At 39.2% G+C, this 17341-nt stretch overlaps 1 protein-coding gene across 1 annotated transcript; it reads right to left on the bottom strand.

Annotated features, from left to right (window-relative positions):
- Window positions 1-36: 36 nt before the first annotated feature.
- LOC134531622 (uncharacterized) lies at window positions 37-16972 on the bottom strand. The gene is made up of 4 exons (XM_063367383.1): window positions 16672-16972; window positions 8764-8886; window positions 3657-3839; window positions 37-335 (listed from the first exon to the last, which is right to left on the bottom strand). The coding sequence occupies exons 2-4, from the start codon at window positions 8876-8878 to the stop codon at window positions 52-54; spliced, it is 582 nt and encodes a 193-aa protein (XP_063223453.1). The 5' UTR covers window positions 8879-8886; window positions 16672-16972; the 3' UTR covers window positions 37-51.
- Between the last annotated feature and the right edge of the window lie 369 nt (window positions 16973-17341).

The raw sequence follows: 17341 nt of genomic DNA, 5'->3' as shown, positions 1-17341 counted from the left end.
ATTTAGTTTAATTTTTTATTTATTTAAACGGAATGAATTGTGATTAAAACTTCAATGAAGCTGAGTCACCCAACATCCTCGGCGACGCCCGGCACTCACCCGGCCTCGGCCGCGGGTGGGCGTCAGCGCCGGGGACAGCAGCACCGGGGAGACGGCAGGTGTAACCGCGGGCCGGGCCTCCTCGGCTGGGGACAAGGGGGAGGGCTGCTCACTGCCCGCCTCGAGCATGGGGCCCAGGAAGGACGGTGCGGGCGGCAGGGGCTCCCCCGTGTACCAGTGGTCCAACGCCACCGTCCAGCTGAGGAAGGAGGCGCGCTCGTCCGGGGACAGGATGTCTGCACAGACGCACCTCGCGGTCACCCCCGCTGCCCCCCCGGCCGTCCTGGGGGCCGACTCTAACACGGCTGTCTAGCGGTGCATGAGCACAAGATGTGCGTTGGAACGCACACACAGCACATCTGCAGCAGAGCAGCTGGCTGGCTTCCCAGATGCCCTCGGCGTTCAGGGGTGTCCCAGAGGGTGGTCGCCACTCCCAGGTGGCAGAACCTCCGGGACTCGGGGCTCCACCGGTTTCTGCCGCCCCACAAAAGGTCAACGAGGACTAGAGCTCGACAGCGGAGAGGTCACACAACGCATAGGCACAGAAAAACCGCATCGTGCAGATAATGCTTAGAACAAATGCAAAGTCGGACGGTCGTGTTTTTCCTGCCACAAAACTTGTCGCAAGTACACACGCTAATATGTTTTTCTTCCCGTTTTACGCTATCCGTCATTGTTAATACCCAAAATGTTTTAACAAAAACACGTTGCCAGTAATGTATGAAATACTAAATGTGTTCTTAAAACACCTAAGAATATATAGAAACTCCATACATCCTTTAAATTACTGTTGAAAGTAATGAACGGAACATTACTGAATTAATGAGAAACAAAAATATTTTGCTTAGAGGACGGTGTTCCAAGTTTGGCTCTCAGCTACCACAAGCTACGGGATTTCAGGCAGGAATTTCAAGTGGGTACAGGAATGGGCACAAGTATGTTTCTCAGGGTAGTATTGTTTTCTACCCCCCTTCTCCTCAATACTAAGATGGTCACACGTATGTCTGTTGGCCTCAGCAAACGCACTGCCTCTCGTACATTAAAAGTTGATCCTGCGTCAAGCGAAGACAACGTGCATGTGATGTTCATACATTATTATTATTTGGGCAGTTTCATCAGGGGCGAGACACAAAGTGGACTGTCACTTCGTGGTCTGTTCACATCTGTCGGAATACATTTCTTTTACACATTCAAACTGTCATCATGCCAAACACACAGCAAGCCACAATGCAGACCCAAACTACTAACACAAGGATGTGAAATAAATTACATACATACTTTTGATTGAATTTAAATTAAAACCACAAACTCTGCATGAAATGTTCTTTCTGAATTAAATCTGGAGTGTGATTTCCCAGATTTTCATCACTTACGTTTAATGGGTTGCGAACAGAACCAGTTGTGCTATCGCCCAGAAGCGTTTCGAAGATCATCAACGTAAAACGTAACTCAAATATTTAATGGTGCAGCATACAGAAAAGCTCAAGGCGATGTAACCTCCAAGATGATTCAGTCAAATATTTCTTATTTCAGCACTAATGTAAAAGCAAATTTTAAAGCATTTTGAAATCAAGTTCAAAAACAACACTGTTATATTGAATTATTTTACTCTTTTAAAAATACTACTACAAAAAAGTTATGCACCCCTGCTTATTAAACATGTGCATGTGTCAGGGAAAACAGATGCAAGTGCATTTCAGCTAATCTGAACACTTAACAATCAACTTCTGAAGTCATTTCTGTCAAGCAGCAGCTCACAGCTGACTAAACACATCATTCTTGTACCTTTGTCAATACACAACACAACAGAAGAATTGGTTTCACATCTTCAACACTTCAGCTGAAAGGAAACAATAACAAAGAGTTTGAAAGTGTTCAGATCACCAGGCCCACTTCACAAATGTACAAGTTTGTAACCAACAAATAAGATTTTACAAGCTTGTGAAGATATCCATTTACAAGTGTTTCACAAAAGCACCCTTGCAAACTTGTAATGACTAATGAATTTTTATAAATTTATACATAACTTACTAGTAGGCTACCAAAAACCGGGATATTAACCATTTTAGCTACCAGTTTGAAGGTGACATTTTTTAACATTAATTTTCTACGTAACTTCAAAAGATAGGAAGGTAGATTAAATAATACATTTTTTAGTAACTCTCCTAGAAAGATTTTGTGATCCAAGCTAAAATAAAAACAAACAAATAAAGCAAAATCATTAAAATTGTATGCAACTAAACAATAATAACTAAAATATTATGCAACAAAACAATAATAAATGTAACTGGTATATTAATAAATGAGGTTTTTGACGTGACAACGTCTAATAAATCGATGAACGCCGGCTGCACGCACGAAAAATTGTCCCACTACGGATGTCCCACTACGGATGTGTTCTGTTTGCTCATTGTACGCATGCGTGGCATCTCTCTTCATGCTCATTGTACGCATGCGTGGCATCTCTCTTCTACTCGATTGGAACAACCATCGATTTGACTTTTCAATCATATTTTCGTCGTTTGAATTATTAATATTATGTAATTTAACGATCGTCCACCGATTTTCAGCACAATCGGTACGATTATTTAAAAGTAATGTTGAAAATTCAAATACGTTTTGAACCAACAATGGTGTTTTACAGTTACAAATAATAATTAAAATTACACCCGGGATCTTTTGCACAATGTTTTAAAAAATATTGCAACACATTATAAATAAGTTTGGTGTATTTGGGATGCGTATTTGTTATAAAATCGTGTTAATATTATACCCCTACCGTGAACAAAGTTTATATATATATATATATATATATAAAACATTTGAAACTACATTACCTTAGTATGGCCTCGTGGGCGTGTGGTTAGCGTACCTAAATCTTAAACTAAAGGTTGTCGGTTCGAAACCCAGCAGCTGCGAAATTTTTTTTTGTACTTGTAAAAATAAATATGGCACACGCAACATTTCAAAAGTAATAAATATATTTGAATTAATGAATGCAAATAAAAGTAAATTTATTAATTTCATTTCACTCCTTTGTATCCATACAAAATAGTGATAATTCAATAAAAATGATTCAATTTTATTCATAAAAGTATGCAGAGGTAGATTTTATCATGCAAAAGATTGAAAAATTAAAAAAAAAATTCTTCCTCAAAGAATATAATATTTTTAATGCCTAAATGGTTTGGTTGCAAAAAACCTATTACGGCTCAGTCTCAGGCCGAATATGATATTTCCTTTTCTTTTGGATCAATCATTTCATCAATGTTTTGTTATGACGTCACGTTAAACTATCGTCCGTAAACCGACTTTACAGACAACCAATTTTTTTGCTAAGTTTAGTTATGATGCCTAATTTCATTAGTAGCAAGTGTACCAACTAAAAATGTCACAAACCACTGAAACTTGTACTTGTTGATAAAAATTTAATAAATCTACGTAAAAAGACTTGTCCACACAACTTGTGATTACAACTGTTAACAACGAGACTTGTACCTCTGTGAGCATGAACCCTCACGTGCACTACAGTGACACTATCAGAGAGCGTCGCTGACCTTGGAGACTCTGGACGGCCACCCCCTCCTGGCCGGGGTCGCCCCCCGGCTCCACGAGGCGCGCCATGATGTCGGGGCACACCTCCTTCACGGTGATGCTGATGCTGCCCACGCCGTCCGCCAGCCCCTGCTCCACGGGCGCAGCTGACAGGCGCAGCACGCTCACCGGCCGCGCCTCCGTCTCTGCAACCCGCCCATGCGCTCCACTCGGCCCTTCCTCTGCGCCTTCTCTCCGTCCGACCACCGCTCCTTCCCCTTCTGTCCGAACACTGCTCCTACCCTCCTGCTGAACACTCACTGCTTCTCCCCTCCGACCACTCACTTCTCCTCCCCACCATCCAGCCAATGCTCCACCCCTCCGTCCAACCACTGGTCCTCCCTCCTTTGTACAACCACTGCTCCTCCCCTCCAACCACTGCTCCTCCCATCCACCCAACAACTGCTCCTCCCCTCCGTCTGACCACTCACTGCTCCTTCCCTCCAACCACTGCTCATCCCCTCCACCCACTGCTCCTCCCCTCCAACCACTGCTCCTCCCCTCCACCCAACCACTGATCCTCCCCTCCAACCAACCACTGATCCTCCCCTCGAACCAACCACTGCTTCTTCCCCCTCCGTCCGACCACCGCTCCTCCCATCCATACACCGCTCCTCCCCTCCAACCACTGCTCCTCCCCTCCGTCCGACCACTACCTGCTCCTCTCCTCCAACCACTGCTCCTCCCCTCCGTCCGACCAATACCTGCTCCTCCCCTCCAACAACTGCTCCTCCCCTCCGTCCGACCACTACCTGCTCCTCCCCTCACCACTGCTCCTCCCCTCCGTCCGACCAATACCTGCTCCTCCCCTCACCACTGCTCCTCCCCTCCGTCCGACCACTACCTGCTCCTCCCCTCACCACTGCTCCTCCCCTCCGTCCGACCAATACCTGCTCCTCCCCTCACCACTGCTCCTCCCCTCCGTCCGACTACTACCTGCTCCTCCCCTCCAACCACTGCTCCTCCCCTCCGTCCGACCACTACCTGCTCCTCCCCTCCGTCCGACCACTACCTGCTCCTCCCCTCCGTCCGACCACTACCTGCTCCTCCCCTCCGTCCGACCACTACCTGCTCCTCTCCTCCAACCACTGCTCCTCCCCTCCGTCCAACCACTACCTGCTCCTCCCCTCCGTCCGACCACCGCTCCTCCCCTCCATACACCGCTCCTCCCCTCCAACCACTGCTCCTCCCCTCTGTCCTATCACTCACTGCTCCTCCCCTCCAACCACTGCTCCTCCCCTCTGTCCTATCACTCACTGCTCCTCCCCTCCAACCACTGCTCCTCCCCTCCAACCACTGCTCCTCCCCTCCGTCCAACCACTACCTGCTCCTCCCCTCCGTCCGACCACCGCTCCTCCCCTCCATACACCGCTCCTCCCCTCCAACCACTGCTCCTCCCCTCTGTCCTATCACTCACCGCTCCTCCCCTCCAACCACTGCTCCTCCCCTCTGTCCTATCACTCACTGCTCCTCCCCTCCAACCACCGCTCCTCCCCTCCGTCCTATCACTCACTGCTCCTCCCCTCCAAACACTGCTCCTCCCCTCCGTCCGACCACTCACTGCTCCTCCCCTCCAAACACTGCTCCTCCCCTCATACCAACCACTGCTCCTCCCCACCAATCACTGCTCCTCTCTTCCAACCACTGCTCTTCCCCTCCAACCAACGACTGCTCCTCCACACCGACTGCTCCTCCCCTCCACCCAACCACTGTTGCTCCTCTCCGACCACTCACTGCTGCTCTACCGTGTCAAAAACAGCTCCTCCTCCACTCTGATGCAAAAAGTCTGAAGATTCCTGGCTAAAGGTAGGCACTTATAAAGTCTATTAAAAAAAGGAACAAGCCACTCTCACAGCTTCCGAAAATTAACACTGAGATGTCTCACAAAACTTCAACTACGTGTTGACAGATGTAACTTTTATGCAGTACATCTACAATCTTAAGTAAAAAAAGTCCTTTGTGTTTTTCTGTTTCCATAGTCAATACTCTATGTTATGTATCTCGAGACATACACATACTGCATTCCAGATTCAGGAAGAAAAAAAAAAAAGCTGTGAACATTTCCTGAATGGAAACAAAATGACCCTTATCTTGTTCTGTGACTCATAACATTCAACTCACACTAACAATAAAAATACAGAAGATCCTTAACATACGAGGAATTAGGCAGAGAAATTGTACGATAAGCAATCTCATAGCATCTCACGTCTTACTTCTACCACACAAAACCAAGATTGAGCAATCTAACACTTTTACAACTCATAACACTAATTACTATGGCTAAGATTATCACTGATATGATTGCAATAAAACCAAAATAACACCGAAAACCATTCAAGGAACTTCATTATTTTCGAACAGTGTTTGTATTATAGAACAGAGATCAGAAAAATTAATTTAGTTTTTTAATAGAGCAGCTTCTATTGAATAACTTTTTAAGCACTAATGCTCACTAATTTATTGTTCTGAATGTATCTGTTATGGACAAACTTATTACAAGTTATTTTATCGCAAAAAAGCAGCATGTCGGTATTACTGTATTTTGGTGGAATAAATATCACAAAACAAAATCTATAAAAACAACAAAACTGAAATCTTTTGTTTTAAAAAAATGAAAATTGGACTAAAAATAAAACCATAAAATATTGTCCGCAAAGCTTCCAAGAAAATATTTTACAACACCGTTACACTACCTTTCCTTGCTGCGTCACCTCCAGGAAAAGAAGTTAACATCAACTCCACATCAGGACTGCGCTCACTACACAAACACGACACACACACAACCATCCGTGCAAAACGCAGCAGTCTCCCCGGGCTGTGGTGCGCGCACGGCAGTTGATAGGCACGGTGTGAAGTCGAGCGTGACACCCTCCTGTTTGTTCCCCTCACGCGTGCCCTGGTAGCAGGTGGAACCCCCTCCCCCTCCCCAACCCTTCACACCTCGCCGGTAGTCACGCACAAACGACCCCCCCCCCCCCCGTGAAGACTCCTGCTGCACACGTGTAGTTGCGAAGGTGCACAAACTGTCATACGTCTGTCTGCTCTGAGGGTCTATGAAAGTCTCCGAGACATCAATGCACGTCATTTCTTGCGTTAGCTGTACAACAGAAGAGCAAGTTTTTCTGTACAGGTCCGGTTAGTTACTTTCACTGCCGTGTCATGAAATCGACGTCCTGCATTTTTTAAAATGTTGGCTTCGTCTGCGCATAGCATACAAAAACAACATGGAAAAGTCATTTTTTAACCGATAAATTATGTGTTTATTTTTTTTTTAAATTAGTGAATCAATCTCTTTAGGCCTCTGCAAAATATCTGAAAGAAGAAAACCACTAGAAAATTAAATTTTTTTAAGTACCTATGTATACACATACTCTCTGTACGCTGTCCCACTATCCAAGAATATTTGTTTCTCTGGCTGTAACAGTCTCAAAAAAATTATGCAGTCTTAAACACTTCAATGTGACATCTTCTTTTCGCATAAGAGCACCACCACCATCACATTTGTAGAAAGAAAGATGGTAGATATTGAGAAATATTTTAAAAACTTCATAGTGAGCATTGAATGTTACGTCACAGAACAGTATCAAAAGTGATTTTAAATTTGGTTAGTTACTCATATATGATTCACCATATTATAAATAATAGAGAATATTTTTACAAGCATTTATATGAACAAACCAAGTAAGCACTTTCAAAAAATGTACAGATTATCATCATAACAACACTCAAATAAAAAATTTTCCCTGAAACTTTACAAAATGTGCTAAGAGTAAAGAGATTATTATTAGTAATTTTTCATAAATTACGCATACTCTATTATTTCTTTATTTAACTTATATATTGAAGCAATCACTCTGTGATTTATTTAAGAGGTTAAATTTTGTATAGTTTTTGAGACATCTTAAAAGAATTTTATTAATGGAAATACAGAGAAAGTTCTTTGATCCGTTTGGGAACACAGCCATGCCTCTTAGAAAATTTTGCCGGATTATCAAACGGCAGTATACTTTCAACATAAATACAAAAGAAAAAATTAATATACAGTACAATATTATTTAAAACAAGATGTAATAAGTTTCTCTATGGAAAGAAAAATGCACATGAGCATTGGTATACCCAAAAAAACACATAAGGAAATGTTAATACCTGCGAAATGTAACCCAGTAGATAACCGGAAACACTATACTGCGATGAAATATGACAGAAACAAAGAACTCTGAGCGAACTCAAAACGTCAACAGTGCAGTAATGCAACTTGGCAGCTGAGTTCAACAGGCGGAATCCACCAAAGAAAATCCATCCCCGAGCGGATTGATTGGTGCCCTACTACAGAATGTGCTGAACTTCTAAAATGCCGGATTAAATAACTTTCACTTCAGTAGGGTCTAGTGAAGCTGCTAAAACCCAAAAAGACCACCTAACTCAAAAAAAAGGCAGTAAAAGACTGTGAGCAATATTCAACCATATGAGCATGTGGTATTATCTGTTGTGTTCCTGCAGGTCCTGATGACAGCAATTTTTGTTTAATGGAGTTTCTTTCACAAGCCATATCCTAGACCACCTTAAACCATTTTAAATAAATATCACCATAATTAGCTGTTTTATACGTTTGAATGGAAATCCTCCCAGTGACATGTCAAAAACACATTTTTTTTTGACGTGATAACGTCTTACAAATCGATCAACGCCGGCTGCACGCACAAAAAATTGTCACGTTCCGCCCGAGCCGAGCGTGCAAGAACCGGCCAACCACCGTGCGAGAAAATCTTCTATAATATCAAACAGGTTAAGGCGGGCTTTTTAACTCTAATCGTTCGTGATTATATTTAAACAAATATATTTAAATTAAATTTGAAAAAAAAAAACTGTAAATAATATTTGAAAATTAAAAAATGTATGCAATTTTTCATCAACGTTTTCTTATGACGTTATCACGTACAATTATCGTCCATAAACCGGCTTTTCATTTTTAAGTGCTCTCAAGTACACGCAACGTATCTCGGCTTCACGTTAACTTTGTCACGGCAGAGCGTGGTCCGTCGCTCGGGGGGAGGGGGGGGAGTGTCTTACCGGACAGCTTCTCGAGCGTCTCCTCGTCGATGGAGATGTTGCCCTCGTTCTCCCACAGGATGAGCAGCGTCTTGTCGTCGCGCTCGCCGGGCTCCGTCACCACCGTGCACGACATGCCGCCCCCTGCAAGCACGCAGCGCTCGCGACACGCCAGCACGCAGCTCCCCCTGCCCCCACGTCCCGGCTACCCGATACCTTGGAGGTCACATCACGTTGAGCCTTTCCGTCCGCTACAACCCCACATCAAACTCTGGCCGGCTTCAACAACCGTGGCATGGCAAGTTTTCTCAAAAACTAACTACTTTCAGGTCCGTGAAACGCAACCACCGTATTATTTCTCCACAAATCAGGATCTCTCTCTCACACAACAGTCAACATGATCATTCATCTTCTACGCAACGAAGATCCCCAGGGCTATGTCACGCATCCAGGAGGCGTCCTTGGTGCTTGTACATCACGCCCGTGTGGCAACGATCGCAAAGCCACCGCCTCCAGCCCGAACCCCGCGTGGTTCGGAGACCATCACAGCCTCGGAAGTCCCACCGTTGTGGCGAGGACTCGGCATACGAGTCGAGCCACAACCACAGGGTGCGTTTAGTTGCTTCAGTTGTAGCTGGGGGGGCAGCTTAACTTCGCTGGCAACTTCGCAAGCATCTTTACGTTTAAGAAAATGATTTTTAAACAAAAAAAAAATACATACAGAAACAAAGAAAAATCCATGGTAGGTATATTTGGAACCTCACATAAAGGACTTTCTCAAGTGCATGAAAACACACATGCTAAGCACAACAATCACATTCAAAAAGTATTTGTTTACTTCAGTTTACTAACGTACTTATATAATTATTTTTTGCAACCAAGTACATACTATCTACAAAAAACTACGACAATCAATACGAAGGAATACTGACAACAGAGCACATATAACATACACGTAACAGCTACCAAATGCAGTACACTAAATAGCCTTAGTAGTATTAATGTCAAAAAGGATATCACTTTTTTTGGTTCATATCAAAAGTTAGAGTCATTTGAAAAAAAAAAACAGAAATATTAAGTAGGTACGTAAAGTGAACTGGTATTTATACTTATTTCATTTAATTTTGTGAAAGGAGTAGCCAACCATTGTGTTCAGAACTCTCATGCATGTTCAGCTTTGCTGATGGCTGTTCAGTGGACTCTTATTTTTTTTCAACTCCTCAGGCATCACACAGTTGGCTGTCCTGCTCATGGAGATGTGTGGTTTATGGGAATCAGAGTTGCCAGCCTGATAGGATAGTACCAATGAACGGCCAGACTGGGAGGTCCCTCATTTTTAAAAAAAAAAAAATTCATTTTTTTTATAAACAGGTTTTTGATTATCTTTATTGTTATTATATAATTATGAAACTTGTTCTTGTTTATCTGTTAGTTGCCTGCTGTGTTGTCTTGTGTATGTGTTATTATAGTATTGCCCTCAATGTTATTCATTTTGTATCATGTGTTTGTTTTGTCTATGTAATTTTTTTTATGTTTATCGTGCCTACCACCCAGGGCCTTATGCCGTCGGTAGGCATGTAACAAATTGATAAATAAATAAAGAAATAAATAAATAAATAACAAGTGTACCGGAGCTAACACATTTTTAGAGTTTCTAAAATAATTTTTAGAGTTTCAAAAGCATTATGGTATAAATCCTGCATACTTTCCTACACATCCCATGGACATAATTTTATCTTAGAAAATTTAACTTAAAAAAAAATTATTAAAACTTCAATAGTTCACAAATCCATCAAGTTTATTCCTTAAATTTTTACGATTGGTAATTTAATATTTATTATAATTTTTCAAAGGCAAATGGGGTTTAAGGATTCAGTTGGTTTTATATTTTGCTAGCTTATCAGCTCACGTGATTGGCAGACTGATCGGAAATCCCAAAATCATAAATTGCTGTTAGCTGGGTGTCACATGTTAGTCAAAAAATCCATCAGGTCTCATTGAAATCAGAACCAAGTGTAGTATGACTATCAGCAAAACAGTTCGACATGAGAATTTCACATATCACATCACACTCCAACATATTTGTGAGGTTGTGTTGGTGAGTTTATTGCTGTTAAATCTCTTGCTATAACTCATAATTTTCTATAATTTCAGTAGTTTCGCAACTATGGCAGTGTAGCTTATACAGAAATATGTACACTGTGTTTTTTTTAAACGCTGGTGAAACAACAGTACATCAAACGTAGAAGTTATAACTTGTTTATTGGTCAAAAAATTCATAAAGGGTTGTTGCAAGACTCCTATTGAGTGTCGATGTATGAGCAGACCAACATACATTTATTTGACCATAAAAACATGTGCATACATAACGCAAATATATATACAAACAAGTGCACACACATTTTTAACTAGCTGACTGCAACAACATAATAAGACATTCTGAAGAACTTTAAGTGCTAAAAGTTTTGAAGTACACTTTTGTGATATTATGTAAACTCAGAAAATGTTGGAAGGAAATTTGCTAACTGAAATGGATGCAAAAACTGGATATCTGCTAAAGCCACTGATGTCAATAGTATTGCTGGAGCCCTTATAATGTCATTGGTGCATATATGGATAAAAAACATAGTAACTACAGCCTGCATATCTTATGGAACGTCAAAGTGTGACAGTAGGCCGTGTTAACCTAAGACTAATCTTATCTATTTTTCAGTGTGTAGATAAGGGTGAATTACTAGTTGCACAATCATTATTAACAGATGGATATTAATGCAACCAGTTTCCACCTTGAATTTTTAGCAACTGCAAGTAGCTGCAGGCAACAAACTTTAGGTAAAAATAAACCAAAATGGAAAAACGCAATGATACTTATGTAAATGTACACAAGAAGTTATAAAAACAATTTATTTCCTTGTGGAATATGGGAAGAAGGAAATAATTACATAATCTTAAAATTTTTTTGTAATATTTTACATATTAAAACTCCATATATCTATACCTATGCAATGTTTTAACAGGAATTTTGAAAGAGTAATTGAAAATATTAGTGAAGATTCGTTATAGAAATGTGTGTTAAGGTGGATTTACAAGTGATAAAATAACAGTAAAATAAAACATAAGACGTGAGCAAACAATCTGACAATGAGTTCAAACCCAAATGATTCACAAGTAGCATAGCACAGTCGTGCGCATGAGAGGGAAATTAATTAATTATCTCTTAACAGAAACATGTGAGTACAGTAGGGTGGGATTATGGCAGGAGTTGGGAATTGTTTATATTCATCTTGTGGTCGGTGGCAAGAAATTGTCGGTAATTCCTGCATTAAAAATAAATCATTGCAATCATTGTGAAATACTTTCATAAAGAAGCACTAAAAATGTTTTCAGTTCTCTAAATTTTGTTCACTAAAAATTATTTTGCATAAACTATCATAAACTAATAAAACTTATTAGTAGAAAAATAGTGTTTTCAGGTTGCTGATCAGCTGTAATGAGTAGGGACAGAGATTATAAAACCAAAATAACACCGAAAAGAATCTAACACATAACATCGAAATGCAAGTTAATACACCATTTAGCACCAAAATTTAACTAAAAACATTTAATCAATCAGCAAATTGACAACAATTAACTAAATTACAAAAATGTAATCTTTTAACACGGTAAATTCATTGAATGTAATTTATTTAGCATGAATGTATGACCTAAATGGATTGGGAAAAAAATTTATATTATATTGTTTAATCTTGCACCACTTACATTAGTATCGCTATAGATTAATGATAGCACAAAAACCATAAAATCTTGTCCCTAGTAATGAGAGAACCATACTCAAAATACAAATTTACTAACGCTACAAAAAGATGTTAGATTCGGAGTTGATTGGCTTCTGATTTGTAACTGCGTCGAAGGCGAAGATATCACCGATGTTTCGGTGGGTAACTGCTCCCTGATGATGGCGACTGCAACGTCGACCAAAACTTCTGGGATATCTTCGCCTTGGACACTGATACAACCCAGAAGCCAAGCAACTAGGCCTTAGACAATGGCCGCGAAAGCCTGCAATCTTTATTAGATGTTAGATTCATTGTGAGTGACGTTGGTTTTAACAAATGCATAGTAGATCAATAGTGAACCAATTTCGCACGCGTGGTGAGCACAATCGAGTGCCCGACCTGCTATGGCTTGCTCGTGTTTTCTAATTGCGAACCTGGCTTTGGACATTTCCACATTGTTGGCTTCAGTTAAGTCATCAATGAGGGTCGTTACCGCAACGCCGAAATACCACAACGCCAAACGTACAATAACGCCGAAAATCATAACGCCGAATTCCAAATTGACCGCAACGCCAACAGCTCGAACACTGCTGTGTACCACAACGCAGAAATACAGTAACGCCGAAAAATGTACCACAACCTAACCTAACCTAGGCTAGCCTAACCTAACCTAACCTAATCTAACCTTTGTGGCAGTCCTGCAATGACATTTTTCGGCGTTAATGTATTTATGCGTTGTGGTAATTCGGCGTTGTGGTACACAGCAGTTTTCTAGCTGTCTGCGTTGTGGTCAATTTGGCATTCGGCGTAATGGTTTTCAGCATTATTGTACGTTCGGCGTTGTGGTGCGCCCCCATCAACGAGGTTACTGATGTGCGTTCCAGGGACCCCGAGAGCTGTTGTACGACCATCATCATCCCCAAGGGGTTTTATTTAACCGTGTTTATTGTCTAGCCAACAGCCAGGTCGTTAGAGGTGGATAAACTCAACAGAAAAAGTCAAGGGAACTGGGGAAGGAATGGGCCGTGACGTGTAAGCAAATAACCATTCTAGCTGAAGCTGTTGGATTTTTATTCATTTGTCCATTCGACCATACAAATGTGTTTTACACTTTGTGTATAGATGTCATCAAGATTGTACAAGATATATGCTAATTACTTAATCTTGAAATATGAAAAAGTATGGAAAAAGGAACAAAAAGAAAAAAATGTGGTTTTTATTTTTTAAAAAAAGGGGGTTTTTAAGGTGAGAAGTTACATTGTCCTATTTAGATATTCTGCAGTGGAGTAATAACATATTTTCAGCAGTTAGTTAAAAACACCTTGATTAAAAAATTGTTATTTAAGATTCTACGGTAGGATACTGAATAGTTTTCCTCCTTTAACATGTACTGTGTTAGACGTGGCGGCAAGGTTTATCAGTTGCATGTGTACACTTTGTTTATGCCTTGAATTGTGTGTGTAGATCTGTGAACTAGTTTGGTATGAAATGTGTATATTATTGAAGTTATACTTCTTGAAGTGCATTATGAAAAAAATATGTGTGAATAATTACGATAAAAAAAAATGGCTACAGACAAATAAATATTATATAGCCTATGTGCTTTTAAATCTTATACTTTAGTGATTCATCTTGAATACTAGACGATATAAAAAAAATTATTTATTAAGAATATTAGTGATAGAAATTGTGTTACAAAATTTTTCAAGTGCATTTCTGTAAGTGAGGTTATGTTCGCGTGTGTTATTTGCACTATAAATTATTACATTATTTTATAAATAACTGATAAACTATACTGAACATTTAGCATATTTATTGAATTTCATTATTGATTAAAATTTACCACCATTATTTTATTAAAAATACCTTATCAATTTTATACAAATGTTTATATTTATATTCAATACTGAGTATTTATTTTAATTTTTCATTTGCTAGAATTTATACTTTACCAGCCATATTTATAATATCACTCCAGTCCTTTTACTTTTTATTTCTATTAATTATTTTCATGCAAAATTAAAGTTAGTTTTTAACTACGCCAAGTAAGTATAACTTCTTATGCGCACATAAGTACACACACCCATTTTTTTATACACATATAAGTTAGCACCGAATTGTACATATACATGCTAAGTTTTATAAAAAGTGGCTTACAATGTTCCTGTGAATGTTTATGTTCTTTGTTTCAACAAATTTCTTCCGGAGGACCATAAATATAATAAGAGTCTGATTTAGTGAATACAACTATGACAACAAAACGATAGCCATGTACAAATCAAACGAACAGTATGCACGCGGCCCGCCATCTTTCCGAACTGTTTATATGACACGCAAAAAGGGCACAAGTAACACTTCACACAACAAGGACATAAGTCACAGAACAGTTTACTTAGTATTTTTCTGATTGCTCTATTTTTGTAATACAAGAACGGTTTGTGGTTCTTAGCTGTTGTACCCTAGAATATTATAACATGAGTAATGAATGAATGGAAATGCTGGAGAAAACACGGGAAACTGAAATCAGGATGTTTGGACTCAGGACTCAAACCCGGGCCCCTTGAAATGAGCGTTAAATGTCTCTACCACTGCGCGAGCTAACTCCAGCCCAGGGCTGTTGACCAACCACGAGAATCTGACTTTATTGACGACACTTAATGAAGCATTTGTATTGATGGAACAAACTTTAAAATAAATTGGTCATGTTATTTCATGGAAGTAAACACATCTCGGATCTTGGAATAATTCATTTCAACATTTTGAAGAAGTAAAACTTTAAAATATTCACATAAGTAGACTGATATTTTTTACTAGCTCATGGTTATGTTTATCTGTCAGAACTAAGGCAGTGAATAATGGTAAGTTATGATTAGTTTTTAGTTTTTTATAAATTAAAAAATTATATCCTATATATATTGTGTGAAATATTTAAAATGCATTTTAACCCTTTCCTGCCTAGAAATGTAAAAAAATTGAATTTTGTAATTTTTATTTTATTTTTATATTTAAGTAGGCATAAAAGGAGGCCATAATTTTTTCCAAATTTTTTTATTTATATTTAATATATTTTTTAATGATGGGACTTTTAAGTCCTGACAGGCATTTATCATATGTCCAGGTCAACAAACAAAAAAAAAGGGCGCTCCAGACTGGTGCAGTGCTGCCGTTTTAATGCTGCAACCTCTTGGCTGTCAATCGAACTTCTTCGAAAACTGGCAGAGCGGAGCTATACAGGGACCCAGAGGTCCCGACAGGCAGCATGTGGTTTCAAACATGCACACACTATTTCTATGGGGCTTCAAACATTGTGGGACTCACAAGTACCGCCAGGCAGGAAAGGGTTAAAATTGCTCAAAACCATCTCAGAAATTTGACTATGAAATCTTTTAATAAAAGTACATCTGCTAAGTAACTCTCTCATTAATAAGTCAAGTAAACCCAACAGGATTAGTTTTGTAAAGCATTTTAAGGATAGGTTATGGTAACATTAGTCCCCTGAATATCACAAATAAAGAGGTTAGTTAGGTTAGGTAAGGTTAGTGTGAATCCTTAAAATCCAACAATCCTAGGTCATGGTCAAAAAAATTTGTTTTATAAGAAGTGAGGTTCTATAACTAAAATTGAAATACAACTTTGTGAAGCATGACAATTAGTGTCTGAAGGTTGATTAAGTGCATAATATAAAGAAATAAGATTTCACAGTAACCTACAGAAACACATTTAATGAGTATTTCTGTTTGTTCTTTTTAAGTATCTTCGACGTACAGTACCCCTCACCACAATTACATTTCAAGCCAAGAGGAAACACTAAACACCACATGAACTTGTAAAATAAAATAAAAAATGTTTTAACTCTTTTTTAATAATTATTTTCAGCACAATTTTCAAAAGGCTGACCAAAATATGGGACTAAAACATATCACAGACATGTTAAAAATATTGCTCCAAAGCAGTGTGACAAGCTGGAAAAAAAAAACTATGCAAACTTTTGGCGTAGTTACAAGCATGTACAAGTCAACAAAACAATAATTACCATGGCAATTCTCACTCAGTTGGTCTAATAACATTTATTCTTATGATTAACACAACTTATCCATCGACATCTCTGCAATAATAGCAATTCAGCTACAACTACTATACAAGCTGCACTTACCTGTGATGTCCGGAGACTTCAATTATTGCGTAGAAGTTGTGAAGAACGCTATTTTTCTTGAAAGTTGATGGGATAACTTCATTTTCCATTTGCTAGTTTGAAATAAACATACTTGCTTTAGAAGCGAAGGTTTGAATGTAAATGTATTTCTGTGTACTTTTAAGTGTGTACGTATTATCTAAAATCATTTAAGTATCACTATTTAACAATGTATGCTTTTAAGGCATATTAAGGGGCTATACATAATATTTTTCTAAGATTTTACATCAGGATACAAAATAGATTTGCATCCCGTAATGGCAGCGTTTCGTCAACACAACATTCTTCTTTTTTGTTTTTGGATAGCCTTCGGACTACTTAAAGGAATGCAAATGAGATTAATAAAATATTTATTTAGATGTCTTTGAAACTTTTAATAAACAGTATTTGAATTATGTTTTAATTTTTTATTTCAAATTAAATCATTCTAGAAAATAAAGATTATGCACATTCTAATTTCTTAGAGTTCTTCTTAATAATTTTGAGAAAATGGTGTGTGAGTTTATACCAATTGGAACTGCTCAGGAGAATCTTATGACTACATGAGAAGCAGGCTTCCCACAAAGTTGCACGAGTAAGCAGCGAACTACAATGAACTTCGGAATAGCTCGGTAAAGTCTTTGCTTCGAAT

Source organism: Bacillus rossius, chromosome 1 (assembly GCF_032445375.1).
Source record: "Bacillus rossius redtenbacheri isolate Brsri chromosome 1, Brsri_v3, whole genome shotgun sequence".
NCBI lineage: Eukaryota > Metazoa > Arthropoda > Insecta > Phasmatodea > Bacillidae > Bacillus > Bacillus rossius.
Note: the sequence above shows the minus strand (reverse complement) of the source record. Positions and strands in the feature narration are given on the sequence as shown.